The sequence below is a fragment of the Trichechus manatus genome, unplaced genomic scaffold, assembly GCF_000243295.1.
Source record: "Trichechus manatus latirostris isolate Lorelei unplaced genomic scaffold, TriManLat1.0 scaffold00133, whole genome shotgun sequence".
In the NCBI taxonomy this organism is placed as follows: domain Eukaryota; kingdom Metazoa; phylum Chordata; class Mammalia; order Sirenia; family Trichechidae; genus Trichechus; species Trichechus manatus.
The window spans coordinates 7,620,010-7,633,129 of record NW_004444069.1 but is presented as its reverse complement, the minus strand read 5'-3'; the positions used below and the strand labels follow the sequence as shown (position 1 = coordinate 7,633,129).

The 13,120-nt window shown below is 44.6% G+C and overlaps 1 protein-coding gene across 1 annotated transcript in view; it reads left to right on the top strand.

The window, feature by feature from the left end:
* Nucleotides 1–13,120, top strand: part of EXOSC10 (exosome component 10) — a 34,520-nt gene extending 21,400 nt beyond the window's left edge. The window contains exons 12-25 of the mRNA XM_004385163.3: nucleotides 98–246; nucleotides 424–474; nucleotides 1,130–1,241; nucleotides 2,646–2,696; nucleotides 2,860–2,938; nucleotides 3,039–3,148; nucleotides 5,255–5,350; nucleotides 5,603–5,677; nucleotides 8,178–8,265; nucleotides 9,884–9,957; nucleotides 10,625–10,796; nucleotides 11,590–11,648; nucleotides 12,180–12,256; nucleotides 12,975–13,120. Of these exons, the coding sequence (XP_004385220.1) occupies nucleotides 98–246; nucleotides 424–474; nucleotides 1,130–1,241; nucleotides 2,646–2,696; nucleotides 2,860–2,938; nucleotides 3,039–3,148; nucleotides 5,255–5,350; nucleotides 5,603–5,677; nucleotides 8,178–8,265; nucleotides 9,884–9,957; nucleotides 10,625–10,796; nucleotides 11,590–11,648; nucleotides 12,180–12,256; nucleotides 12,975–13,005 (1,224 nt within the window). The 3' untranslated portion in view covers nucleotides 13,006–13,120. The remainder of the gene's footprint in view (nucleotides 1–97; nucleotides 247–423; nucleotides 475–1,129; nucleotides 1,242–2,645; nucleotides 2,697–2,859; nucleotides 2,939–3,038; nucleotides 3,149–5,254; nucleotides 5,351–5,602; nucleotides 5,678–8,177; nucleotides 8,266–9,883; nucleotides 9,958–10,624; nucleotides 10,797–11,589; nucleotides 11,649–12,179; nucleotides 12,257–12,974) is intronic.

Genomic DNA, 13,120 nt, shown 5'->3' with positions numbered 1-13,120 from the left:
TCTTTGTTTCCGATTTTGACAAGAGGCAAAGCTTCTGAAGAGACCAGGGCACAATTGTGATTCCCATTGATCTTGCCTGTTCTCTAATGTTTTGCAGAAATTCATCAAGCCCATTTTCACAGATGAGTCCTACCTTGAACTATATAGGAAGCAAAAGAAGCACCTCAATACGCAGCAGTTGACAGCCTTTCAGCTGCTGTTTGCCTGGAGGGATAAAACAGCCCGCAGGGAAGATGAAAGTTATGGGTAAGGGATGAGAGTCTTTTAATACTTGCTTCTAGACTGAGTAGATCTGGTAACAAGGAAAAACGGACTTTTTAATTTCTTTGCCATAAAAGTTGGTTATGTTTTCCCCTGGGTTAAAGCATTTCATGGAACTTGCTGGCTGAACTTAACGTGATCCTGTTGCGTGCTTTGTTCCAGATATGTACTGCCAAACCATATGATGCTGAAGATAGCTGAAGAACTGCCTAAGTGAGTCTGGGAGCTGATGAATACGTTCTGACTTTCTCTTAGATCTCATGTCCTTCAAGACCAAGCTTTTCTTAGTGCTGTTACCCAAAGCTGCTTACTCAGAGAACATCAGTGCTCTAAAGAAGTTAGCAAGTCCAAGCAATCCAAGTCCAAGAGTTTCTGCCCTCAGGCTGCCATTTAACAGTGGAACCTAATGTGTTGGAACTGTTTCAATGGTTCCACTTTTTACTGAGCCCAGTGTAAGTCTAAGCCCACAGCATCCGCTTTTAATGCAAGAGAGTATCTCAGATTCTCTCATCTGTACTTTCCTCCAGATTAAAACATCTCGTGATTTTAAATTGTTTTATGATGTCAATCGAAATATAAGCAAAGAATCAAAAGTTTATAATCTGTTGTTCACACCATTGCAGAATTGAGAATTAACAAAGCTGTGGTGTTAGTCCAGCTTTTCCTGTTTACAGGAGCCAGGCACTAAGAGGAGTCTTGTGTAACAAACGCACACATGGAAGAGGTTGGCCAGGCTGCTAGGCTCTCATACTCTGCTGTGACCTGACAGGAATGTGTCTCCTTAATCTTCAGCTCAGCTGTGGTGCTCTGGCCACATCACCATTCTTATCTGGAAGCCTTAAGGACTGTGTTTCTTCCTTGTCTTCAGGGAACCTCAGGGCATCATAGCTTGCTGTAATCCAGTACCACCTCTTGTTCGGCAGCAGATCAATGAAATGCATCTTTTAATCCAGCAGGCTCGAGAGATGCCCCTGCTCAAGGTAAGAAGCTTTTCTACTTAATGAAAGGCCCCAGCCGAGCAGGCCTATTCTTTTTGTTAGCATCTTACTCCATTGTATTCTCCTATATACATGAGCTAGTCTCCATTTTAAAACAACCCTGAGGAAATTATGGGTTAATAACAGTGGATGTGTCTTCTTGGATTCAGCTGCTTTTTCTTTTTGATAGTCAGGAACTATGATGCATCCGTCTTATTTTATGACCTTATCTTTGATGATCCAACAGCAAGTAATGCCTAGTGCCTGGGCCGATTAGCTCTTGCAGTTAACCAGGTAGGATAAATGGAGTGGGGATCACAGCAGAGGGAGGTGGTTTTGAAAGCCTGGCAGTGGTCTACATGTGAAGTGACAGTGCCACAATGAGTATGGTAGTCACAGAAATGGAAAGGAAAGGACAGGTACAAAAAGCATCATCGAAAGCAAAAATTATGGGACTTAATAACAGATGGTGAAAATGGCTGCCATTTATTTTTAGGCAGTGGTAAGTACTTTAGAGGTATTATCTAAGAGGCAATTGGATATCGGAGAATGGAGGTGGAGTCAAAGATATCCCACCCCAAATTTAAAGACTAGATGACTGGGAAAATACAAGAACCATGGATACTAGTTGAAAACCAGTAGCCATCAAGTTAACTCCCACTCACGATGACCCCATGTGTGTCAGAGTAGAACTGTGCGCCATAGGATTTTCAGCAGCTGGTTTTTTGGAAGTAGATCATCAGGACTTTCTTCCAAGGCACCTCTGGGCGGGCTTGAACCTCCAACCTTTCATATAGCAGTCTAGCATGTTAACCATTTGCACGACTCAGGGACTTCATATGTGTATGCACAAGTGCAAGTACACTAACAGGCATCTATACTTTTGTACTCTTACATAGGAAATACAACATGTTAAAATAAACTTGCATGCCCTTATTTTTATTCTATTGGAACAATTTGCAGAGTGTTGACTCAGTAGTAGTATCAGTATATGGTAAATGATGTTTGAAAGATTATTGATCTAGGGAGACTTAAGAACAGCCCTCTTGAGGTGTAGAAGAGGAGAATCTGAGGATAAACACATTTGCAATTTTTGTCTTAAAATTTCTTAGGCCCACAGTTTCTCCAAGTAAAGAGAGGAACCCTGGTTACTAAGAAGAATCTTTTTCAAGCTCATTGGAATTCTCCTGTATTATGCTTAGTCACGATAAAGGGTTTTATTCTTTTATTCAGCAGATAATTGTTGAGCACCTCTATGTGCCAGGCACTATATGGATTGAAGAAAAGAAAGAAAATCTCTGGGCTCTTGAGAACCACTAGTGAAGGAACTGTCTAGTGCTGGGGAAGGTGTGTGTGTTGCCACGTTGAGACAACTTTCCTCAGATTCTCTTTACTCTTCCTCTTTAGTCTGAAGTTGCAGCTGGAGTGAAGAAGAGTGGACCACTGCCCAATCCTGAGGTAAAGTGTTGTGTTTGCTGCCTCTTCTTGTGGGAAAGCTATCCGTCAGAGTCACTGGAAAGTAAACCTCCCCGACAGAAACCAGTGTTTAACACTGCAGGGAAAACTGCTAACACACCTGCAAGTTTTTCATGCCAGCCTGTTGCTTTCATTTTTGATGCAGAGATTGGAGAATGTTCTTTTTGGACCTCATGACTGCTCCCATGCCCCACCAGATGGCTATCCTATCATCCCAACCAGCGGTAACATAGAGGGCCCTCTAGAATATCTGAAAGAGGCTGGGATAACTGCCTTGTATGAAATCCAGCTGGCTTTGACCTTAACTGACTTCTTCACCTACAGGACCTGTGCCAGTTCAGAACCAGGCAAGCCTCTTCCCTGACCAAAAAGAAGAGGAGGCCTCACTGGATACCAAGTGCCTGATTGCTACTGCTGTCATCACATTATTTAACGTGAGTAATAGAGAAACTTCTTTGAGGTGATGTAGGTTCACAGGGATTTATTGGGTTCATCAAGCAAGCTATCTGCCTGGAGTATTGCATACATCTGAGACTAATGCCAAAAGTAAAGGCGAGCAGGGGTGGGAAAGGGCGTGAGACAGTTTGGCAAGGGGGTGGTCTATGCATGAAGAAGTCCCCATGGAAAGGCTGACGTCTTAGTGGGTACTAATGCATAGCAGGGAGGAGGACATGGGCTCAGTCAACATAGAAGCAGGACTTTTCACATATAGTGCAATCAGGGGGCAGCTCATCCCAGAATAGATGGAGGGGGTATCTCTGATGAACTGTAAAGTGTGTGCTGCACCTACCTTCCTGGCTGGCGCCATCACCATTTATTTTGCCTTGAGTGAAGAAGAGAAAACTTTGAAGAGCATTTCTCTGTGCTGTGGCTCAGTAGAAAAAGTGAAGAGCAGGTGTGCAGGCACTAGTAAGTGAGTAGAAATGTTTTCCAACCCAGAAAGGAGACTGAGGCATGGTAGTTAGTGACTCCAGCCAGTCTGGAGGCCCATTGCAGCTAAACTGGGCCTGGAATATACATTGGATTGTGACAACGCCTTCCAGTCTGTCCTGCTTATTAAGTGGCTTCTTGCTTCTGCCAGTGATTTGAACCATGGGATCCTTGCATTTGTTGGTCCGGACTGATGAATACTGAAATGCTAGCAATAAAAAGGAGAATGCGCAGATAAAACTCTTAATACTGCAGAGAACAGCCAGTGTGATAGAAAGGAAAAATCAGAGAAGCAAGAATACTCTCTTCTTAGATAAATGCAGGTATTGAGCTTAGCAAATATTCAAATAATAAGAAGCTGGTAGTACGGCAGGTTACAGATCAAAATTCACAGCGACTCCATCATGCTGGGGTGCTGGGCCAAAGCCAGTGAGGTGAAGTGGCACCTGCAAAATGTGCTACCTTGGACTTAACTTTTTTTTTTTTTTAACTTAATTACATAAATTGAGAATGGGTCTTGCTTTAGCAATTGGTAAGAAAAGAAGTCTAGGAGCTTTAGTTGATCACAAAGTTGACATGAGCCATCAAAATGATTCAGCAGCTAAAAAATGTTAACATAAACATTAGGCTGCATTAATAGGGAAGTGCATCTGTTTAGTGGAAAGGAGGTTGTAGTCTCCCTGTACTCTGTGTTGCAAGGGAGTATAGCTAAAAATTAAGCAAAAGGATAGCACAAATTTTATGAACCCATAATTTCAGCATTGTGTGATTTCACTGATTAACAATTACTGTTGTTATTTGTTGCTTTCGGGTCAATTCGGAGTTATGGCAACCTCAGGTGTTTAGAGTAGAACTGTGCTTCATAGGGTTTTCATGGCTGTGACCTTTTGGAAGCAGATCGCCAGGCCTTACTTTCAAGGTGCTTCTGTGTGGGTTTGAGCCACCAACCTTTCGATTAGTAGTACAGCACTTAACCATTTGCACTGCCCAGGAACTCCAGATTAACCATTAGGGTTTATCATTTTAAATTCCAAATATCAGGTTAAGGCCTCAAGCTCTAGAATCAGACAGACATGGGTTTAAATCCTTGTTCTGACCCTTACTAGCTGTAAGGTTCCAAACAACTTTCATAACCTCGCCAAGCCTCAGTTTCCTCATCTGTAAGACGGTGAAAGTAACACCACGTACGTCATAGGTTATTGTACAGATGTAGTGAGAATTAATTGAGTTAACAAATTTATATTGATACCCCGTTGTTTTTATTTACCATTGAATCAGTTCTGACTCGTGATGACCCCATGTGTGCAGAGTAGAACTGCTCCATAGGGCTTTCAAGGCTGTGACCGTTTGGATGCAGATTGCCAGACCTGTCTTCCAAAGTGCCTCTGGGTGGTTTGAACTGCCAACCTTTTGGCTAGTAGTTGAGCGCTTAACTGTTTGCACCACCCAAGGACTGCTATATTGACACCCTGTTGTGTGCTATTACAGTGCCTGATACATAGGAGTGAGAGCTTAAGAAAAATTAGCCACTAATATTACTATGACTAATATCCTCTTGAGTTATCTTCATGGTTATAAATGATCATTTTCTGTCTTCTGTGCCCCTTCAGGAACCTAGTGCTGAAGAAAATGGAAAGTGGCCATTAACAGTTGCACAGAAAAAGGCCCAGAGCATAATGGAATCCTTCGAAAATCCATTTCGAATGGTGAGTAATAGTCATGTACATTAAGAGCTGACAGAACATGCAGCAGTTTCTGTAGGCATAGCTAGCTGCCTTTGACCTGGAAAAGAAGGCAGGACGTCTTTGGAGAGAGGAGGCCTCTGAATATGGTGTGTGTCAGCTGTCCCCAGGTCTCCAGGTTGAGACTTCAAGTTGAGGGCTTCTAAAATGAAGCCAACAAGAAGACCAGATTCCATCTCTTACAGCATCTAACATGCCTGTTTCCATTTTCTACAGTACCTGCCCTCCCTTGAACACCGTGCCCACATCTCTCAGGCAGCCAAGCTTGACCCATCGTCTAAAATCTATGAAGTAAGTGGATTTGTCACCTTTTCTAAGAGTTTTCAAAGTCCTTTTGTCTTAGTTTCTCAGGGCAGCTATAACAGAAATACCACAAATGGGTAGCTTCAACAAACAAATTTATTTTCTCACAGTTTAGGAGGGTAGAAGTCTGAATTCAGGGCTCCGGCCGTAGGGTAGACTCTGTCTTCCTGCTCTGGGGGAAAATCCTTGTCTCAGCTTCCGTAGCATTCATCTTGCGTTCATTGCGGATCTCCATGTGCCATCTGTCATTCCCCCATTTGTGCTTGCTTCTGTCTGTGCCTGATCTAAGGAACCTTGGTAGCGCGGTGTTTAAGCACTCGGCTGCTAACTGAAAGGTTGGCAGTAAAGATTTACAGCCTTGGAAACCCTGTGGGGCAGTTCTACTCTGTCCTGTAGGGTCGCTATACGTTGGAATCGATTCCGTGGCAACTGGTGCCTGATCTGTGGTTTTTATGTCTCAGAGTCTTTTTAGGTCTAAGACACACTCTACACTGATACGGCTCATTAACATAACAAACAAAACTCTGTTCCCAAATGGGATTACCTCTACAGGTATAGGGGTTAGGATTCCAACATATATTTTTGGGGGACATAATTCTGTCTATAACACCCTTGAAAGAAAAAAGGGGACTTCTTTTTTTTTATTTTTTTAACTGTGCTTTAAGCGAAAGTTTACCATTCAAGTTAGTCTCTCACACAAAAATTTATACATACGTTGTTATGTGACCCTGGTTGCTCTCCCTGTACAGTGACAGCACACTCCTCCTTTCCACCCTGGATTTCTCATGTCCATTCAAGCAGCTCCTGACCCTCTCTGCCTTCTCTTCTTGCCTCTGGACAGGAGCTGCCCATTTAGTCTCATGTATCTACTTGAGCTAAGAAGCACACTCTTCACGAGTATCATTTTACGTCTCATAGTCCAGTCTAATCTTTGTCTGAAGAGTTGGCCTCGGGAATGGTTTTAGTTTTGGGCTAACAGAGAGTCCGGGGACCATGTCTTCCAGGGTCCCTCCAGTCTCAATCCAACCATTAAGGCTGGTATTTTCACTAGAATTTGAGTTCTGCACCCCACTTTTCTCCTGCTCTCTCAGGGACTTTCTGTTGTGTTCCCTGTCAGGGCGGTCATTGGTGATAGCCGGGCACCATCTAGTTCTTCAGGTCTCAGGCTGATGAAGTCTCTGGTTTATGTGGCCCTTTCTGTCTCTTGGGCTAATACTTTCCTTGTATCTATGGTGTTCTTCATTCTTCTTTACTCCAGGTGGTTGGGACCAATTGATGCATCTTAGATGGCCGCTCTCTAGCTTTTAAGACCCCAGATGCCACTCACCAAAGTGGGATGCAGAATATTTTCTTAAAAAACTTTGTTATGTCAGTTGACCTAGATGTCAAAAGGGAGCTTCTTAATTATTTGCACCAGGTTTCCGTTTTAGACAAGCCCATCTGTGGCTCAATGGACTTCAGATCATTTGTGAGCCCTCTGAGAGTGAAGGCAAAAAGCATTTTGTATCTGTGCAGTGTTTCTAAGGAAAGTGTCCAGAATTTTAATCAGATTCTCAAAAACATTTGGAAACCTTTTAAGAAACAGTATTTTGCTTTTCTGTTTAATTAAAGTTTTATTTACACATAGTAACGTGCAGATATTAAGTGTACAGCTTGATGCATTTTTACATATGTACGTTACTTTACGGCTCTTACGAGTGACAGCTTAAATTTGAAAACACTCTGTCTTAATATAGTTCAGTTTATTTTTTTTTTAACAGCATCCTGAATAAGAATAAGAACACACGTCCCTGAATCCCGTTGAGATTTTCCTGGGAGGCAGCTTGTTGTCTGTTGAAAGCCCTCTTCTTCCCTGCAGGAAGTGCATGCTCTGATCAGATGTGGGGGTGAGGGGGCTGGCTTCCCCTGCCCATAGCACTACTCTTTAATTAGTCAACAAGAATCAGGCCAACACCCTGACAGACCTCAGCCCTGTCACTGTGGGTTGTCCTGTTTTTAGAAATAGGAAGTCAGGTGGGGCCTTTGCCTTGTCTCCTCCTTTCCTCCTTGGCTGTGTTGCATTGGGCAAGCACTCGTCTCTCACCATGCTTGACTTGCAGAAGCCCTGGCTTGAGTCCCAGCTCCATCATGTACCAGCTGTGTCCCCTTGGACAAGTTATTTAGCCTCTCTGAGCCTGTCTCCTCATCTCTAAGATGAGAGTTATGCTAACATCTTTGTCCCAGGGATATTGAGGGATGGAATAAGCTGATGGCTGTGACAGCATCCAGGCCAGTGCCTGGAATACAGTTGTACTTGGTCCTTCTTAATAAGTATTTTATAGAGAAAACTAGCATGAGATTTTGTTTTTCCATGTCCTTGGATTTGGACTTTCTGACTTAGAATGTGTGTAGTTAGGTTAGCACGCCCTGCATCACCTCATTAAAAAATAAGGCATTCTTAGGTGGCTGAGTTTGGGAGTTTTTGTTTGTTTGTTTGTTTTCATTGTAGATTAGCAATCGTTGGAAGCTTGCAAGCCAGGTACAGGTACAGAAAGAATCTAAAGAAACTGCAAAGAAGAAGGCAGCTGAGCAAACAGGTATCATTCACTTGCTTGTAAACTTAGTCAGCCAGTCAGTGTGCTTGCTAAAGATCAACCCTTCTGCATCCAGTCTGTTTATTCATTCAGCAAAGCGTCAGAGCAGTGAACAAAGCAGACAGAGCCCCTGCCCCATGGAGCTCACCTTCTCGTGGGGGATGGTGGGCAATAAACAAATGTATGTTCTGTCCAATAGTAGTCAGTACTTTGCAGACAAAGAGGTAGGGAGTGCTTGGGATGGGGGCAGGAAAGCATGGTTGCTGTTTACATATGGTGGCCAGAGAAGGTAGTCTAATAAACACGATGTCTGAGCAGAGGCCTGCAGCTATCTAGGGACAGAGTGTTCTAGGCCAATGGCACAGCAAATCCAAAGGCCCTCTGGTGGTAGCTTGCTGGGTGTGCTCCAGAAATTGCCAGGAACCAGTGTGGCTGGAGAAGAGTGCTAGGTGAGGGAGGCACGCAAGCAGTGCCCACTGTGAGAATGGGGACATGTACTGCAATTTTCCCAAATTCTCATGGAATCCAGACTTTTTGGAACCATTGTGGCTGGATGAATCCCCAAAACTATTGCCCTGAGATAATCTTTAAACCTTAAACCAAAAATATCCCCTGAAGTTTCCTTAATCCAGATAATAGTTTAGTTTGATCAGTAAAGAATGTCTGCCTTGAGCTTTGTGCTCTTGTAAGAACTATCTATAAGGGATCAAACTGACAACAGAAGCTTGAAAGATTAGGTAAAAACCTTAGAGGGCAATGAGTTTATGTTATTGAAGGAAAAGGAGGGTGAGAATGGTTGCACAACTTGAAGAATGTAATCAATTGTCACTGAATCATGCGTGTAGAAGTTGTTGAATTGGTATATGTTCTGCTGTGTATATTCTCAACAGCAAAAAAAAAAAAAATTATTAAAATGTTTAAGTTGCTCTGGCTGCTGGGTTGAGAATAGATTGTTGAGGGTGAGGGCAGGGAGACCAGTTAGGAGACATGATAGTAATCCAGGTGTGAAGTGACAGTGGCTTGGACCAGGATGGTAGCAGAGAAGGTGGTGAAAAATCCTCGGATTCTGGATCTATTCTGTAAGTAAAGCGGATAGTATTTGACGATGAGTTGGATGTGGTATGTAAGAGAAAAGAAGAATCCATGGGTACAAGAAGGTTTTGTCCTGAGCAACTAGAAAGAAGGAGTTGCCATCAATTGAATGAGACTGTAGAAGGCGCCAGTTTAAGGGGGAAATGGTTTTGGTTCTGGTCTTTGACATGTCAAGGTTTCGATCCCTATTAAACATCCTCAGAATGATGTCAAATCGGCTACTGGTTCTGTTGGTCTGGATTCATGAGCAAGGAGCCAGCTGGAAGTGTCAGATAGGGTAAAGATATGAAGAGGGGCTAAGACTGAGCAGTGAGACAGTCTGTCCTACAGAGATTGAGGAGGTGGGGAGGAACTGGCAAAGGAGATGAAGAGCAGTCAGAGAGGTGGGGGAGAACAAGAGACTGGTGCCCAGAAGCCAGTGAAGGGAGGGAGTGTCAGCTGTGGTGACTGCTGCTGAGGGGTCAGGTTAAGAGGAAGATGGAGACTTGGCTGTTGGCTTCAGCACCTCCATGACAGTTCTCTCTTGCAGCTGCCCGGGAACAGGCAAAGGAAGAGTACAAAGCCACAGCGGAACAAGCCATGTCTGTTCGACAACAGGCCACGGTACGTGAGCCTCTTCTGCTTTGTCTTCAGAAACTGGGCTCCCTGGTGATAGTCAGGATTGCCGTCTAAAATCTGAGGAGGGCTTTCCTTGGGCTTCAAATGACATGCCTTCTTTGTTAGCTCATTTTTGCTTGTCTCCTAGCGCCTTTTGCCCTCAAAACAGTTTATGTTATCATTCCTCTTAACTGGTTTCTTCCATTGTGCTTATGGTAAATATACCATTTTACTTGTCTATGATAGTAGACAAGGTATTGAAGCTTACAGTATGGAAGCCTGTTGTGTGTCCCACTCTGCCCTAGTAAACTCTCTACTGTCCCCAGAGTACTCTGAAATCCTTAACCCCTTCCTTTCCAGTTAAGAACATGAAGTTCCAACCGGTGTAAGCCTAAGTGTGATTATACTCCCATCCTAGAGCTGCTTAGAATCCCAGCCCCCATCCTCTCCCGTCACTGAGTCAACTTCTGTACCTTGTAGGCGGCCTAGTTGCTGCAGCGTGCTGATGCTGGAGGCAGGCAGGACTCTCCCCTCTCCGACGCTTTCTCTCTGCGTCAACTTCCACACCATGTAGGCGGCCGAGGCACTGCAGCGTGCTGTTGCTGGAGGCAGGCAAGAATCTCCCCTCTCATACACATTCATGCTTCTTTCCTACGATATGTTAAATATACAGCTAGAGAATGCTGCTAAAAAGAGAGAGCGAACAATAAGTGATCCAAGGACTACAGACCAGAAACAAGGGAAGAAACGACTCAAAATTTCCAAGAAGCCAAAGGACCCAGATCCAGCAGAAAAAGAGTTTACCCCTTATGACTACAGCAGGTCAGACTTCAAGGCTTTTGCAGGTGAGAACAGAACTGGTGGCCTATGGGAAAGGTCTGGCCACACTGATGGAAGGAGGCGGTGGAGTGATGGAAGAGCCTAGCTTAGACCCATATCAAGCCCTGCCCAAGACATGGCACTGACAAGAATAGTTAGAGCAATCCAGAGAAACAGCAGTGACAGTCAGAAGCTGTCTCCCCTCCCCCACAGGAGCGAGCTCTCCCAGAAGCTGCTGCGGGGGCCTAGCAAGATGTCATCCATTGTGACTGTGGCTCCTCACAATAACTTGTGCCCAGAGACACAGTTTCTCTCTTTCTCTCACACACACACAGAGCAAAGATTTTGTTGAAAAAACGTGATGCTCATGAGGTGACATTCTTATGGTTCCTTAACCTATAAGAGTCCATCCACTTTGAAGGGGCTGCAGATGGCTTCTTGGCCCTTATAGCAGGCTCCTTAGCAACATGTCCCTTTGGAAGAAAGAGAAAAGGTCCTTTCTGCAGGAATAGCACCTCAGAACCCACCTTATGTACAGTGGCATCATTGGGCACACACAAGCCTTGACGTGAAAGTTGCCAGGGCTTTAGCCCCCTGCCCCTCACTTCCTGAGAAGTGCGCCTGGTCTTCAGGCTGCCCTTAGCTCCCGAAACATGCTTTATTCATGTGCATCTGCCGTGAGCTGCTCCCCATCAAAGTGGTAGCAGAGTGGCAGCCAGCCCTTCCTGAGTGGTTGCTGTGTGCCCAGCCTAGAAGCGAGCCTTTTCTGCGTGTGAACTCCCTCACATGATCACTGGCATCTCTCTTCTCACCTTCCAGGAAACAGCAAATCCAAACCTTCCCAGTTTGATCCAAATAAGCAGACCCAGTCCGGCAAGGTAAGGAAGATACCATGGTGATACTAGCATGCTCGTGTGCTGGGAAGAAGATCCATCAAGGAATCCTTTCCTTTGCATATCTTTTCCCTCACCTCATTTCTTCCCAAATACCCACAATACCCATCAACTGTTCCAACAGTGGAAGGAAAAAAAGCCTCTCAAAGCTGGTGTGGGGTTGTAAGGGGTATTGCTGTGTGTTAGCTGCCATGGGAACTCCAGCCACAGGCCACAAACACACCCTCTCGTGCCACACAAGCCTGCATCTGCCCACATGGGTGTCAGTGCCATCAGAGCTGAATGGGGCTGAAGTTTGGCATGAGAGGGTGAGGCTGTGTGGCACCCTTCTGTTCCTTTTGTAGCTGATGTTAATGCCCTTGACTTTCAAAACACATACAAGTGTCCAGTTGCTAGGAAACCAACATTATATCTGTGGGGCTGGAGTCTTTGATGAGCCACCTGAGCCAGCTGTATTTTCCTGTGTGTCTAGTGGTCATTGTTGTCACCAGCTTAAATGGTTTCTTATCTTTTTAGAAATGCATTGCAGCCAAAAAACTCAAACAGCCAACTGGAAACAAAAGCATGTCCTTTCCAACTGGAAAATCAGACAGGTATGTAACTGATACCCACATGGCCCCTGACGGCCCAGGGAGAAAGCACCTGCCATGCTGTGTACCTGCCAGGGGACAGCAGCACAGCGCAGCTCCAAGGCCTCGTCTAAGAGCCTCACTTCATCCAAGTCCCTTGATCTTTCATTTGGGAAACTGAGATAGGAGGGAAGGTGATTTGCTTAATGCCACATGTCACATACCTTGTTACTGCATCCTAGGACTCAGATTCCATTCATCCTTGGTTCTCTCCTGTTACCATACAGTTTCCTGGAGTCACCTCATAGCAGATAGGTTTGAAGTTTTCCTACATCCACTAGTTTCTTAGGAGTGAGTAAAAAGTCAATAAGCCAATGTAGGTGGTTATTGTTTAATAACTTTTTAGTTAAAAGCATGAAATCCTAATGCTTAAAGCAGAGCCTGAGGTCATAGGACATGCCCCAGGGCAGGGCATTGTGAAGCCAAATCTACAGCTTTAGATCCTGAGCAGCTCAGCCAGCCCTGCGTAGGTGGCAAAGCAACACTACAGCCCCACTCTCCTCTGCTGGAGAGAGTCCGGGAAGTATGGCTGCCCAGCTTCATGATCCAGGACCCCTGAACTCTCAGCCATTCTCCCTCAATTTTGCATGACTAGGGCTTGCAACCTTTTATAAACCTCAGCTGAGAGCAAACATCTGGTCAAACTGGAAGAGGTGACCCTGTTTTCAAACTGTCTTTGCAGAGGTTTCAGGCACAATTGGCCAAAGAGATAGTGTTGGAAGAGACCTTCGCGATCCCCCAGTGGACTGGAAGCACCAGTTGGGGGTGCAGGTTTTGTACAGACTTGTTTTTAAACCATTAAAAATAATTCTTACTGGAAGAAAGCTG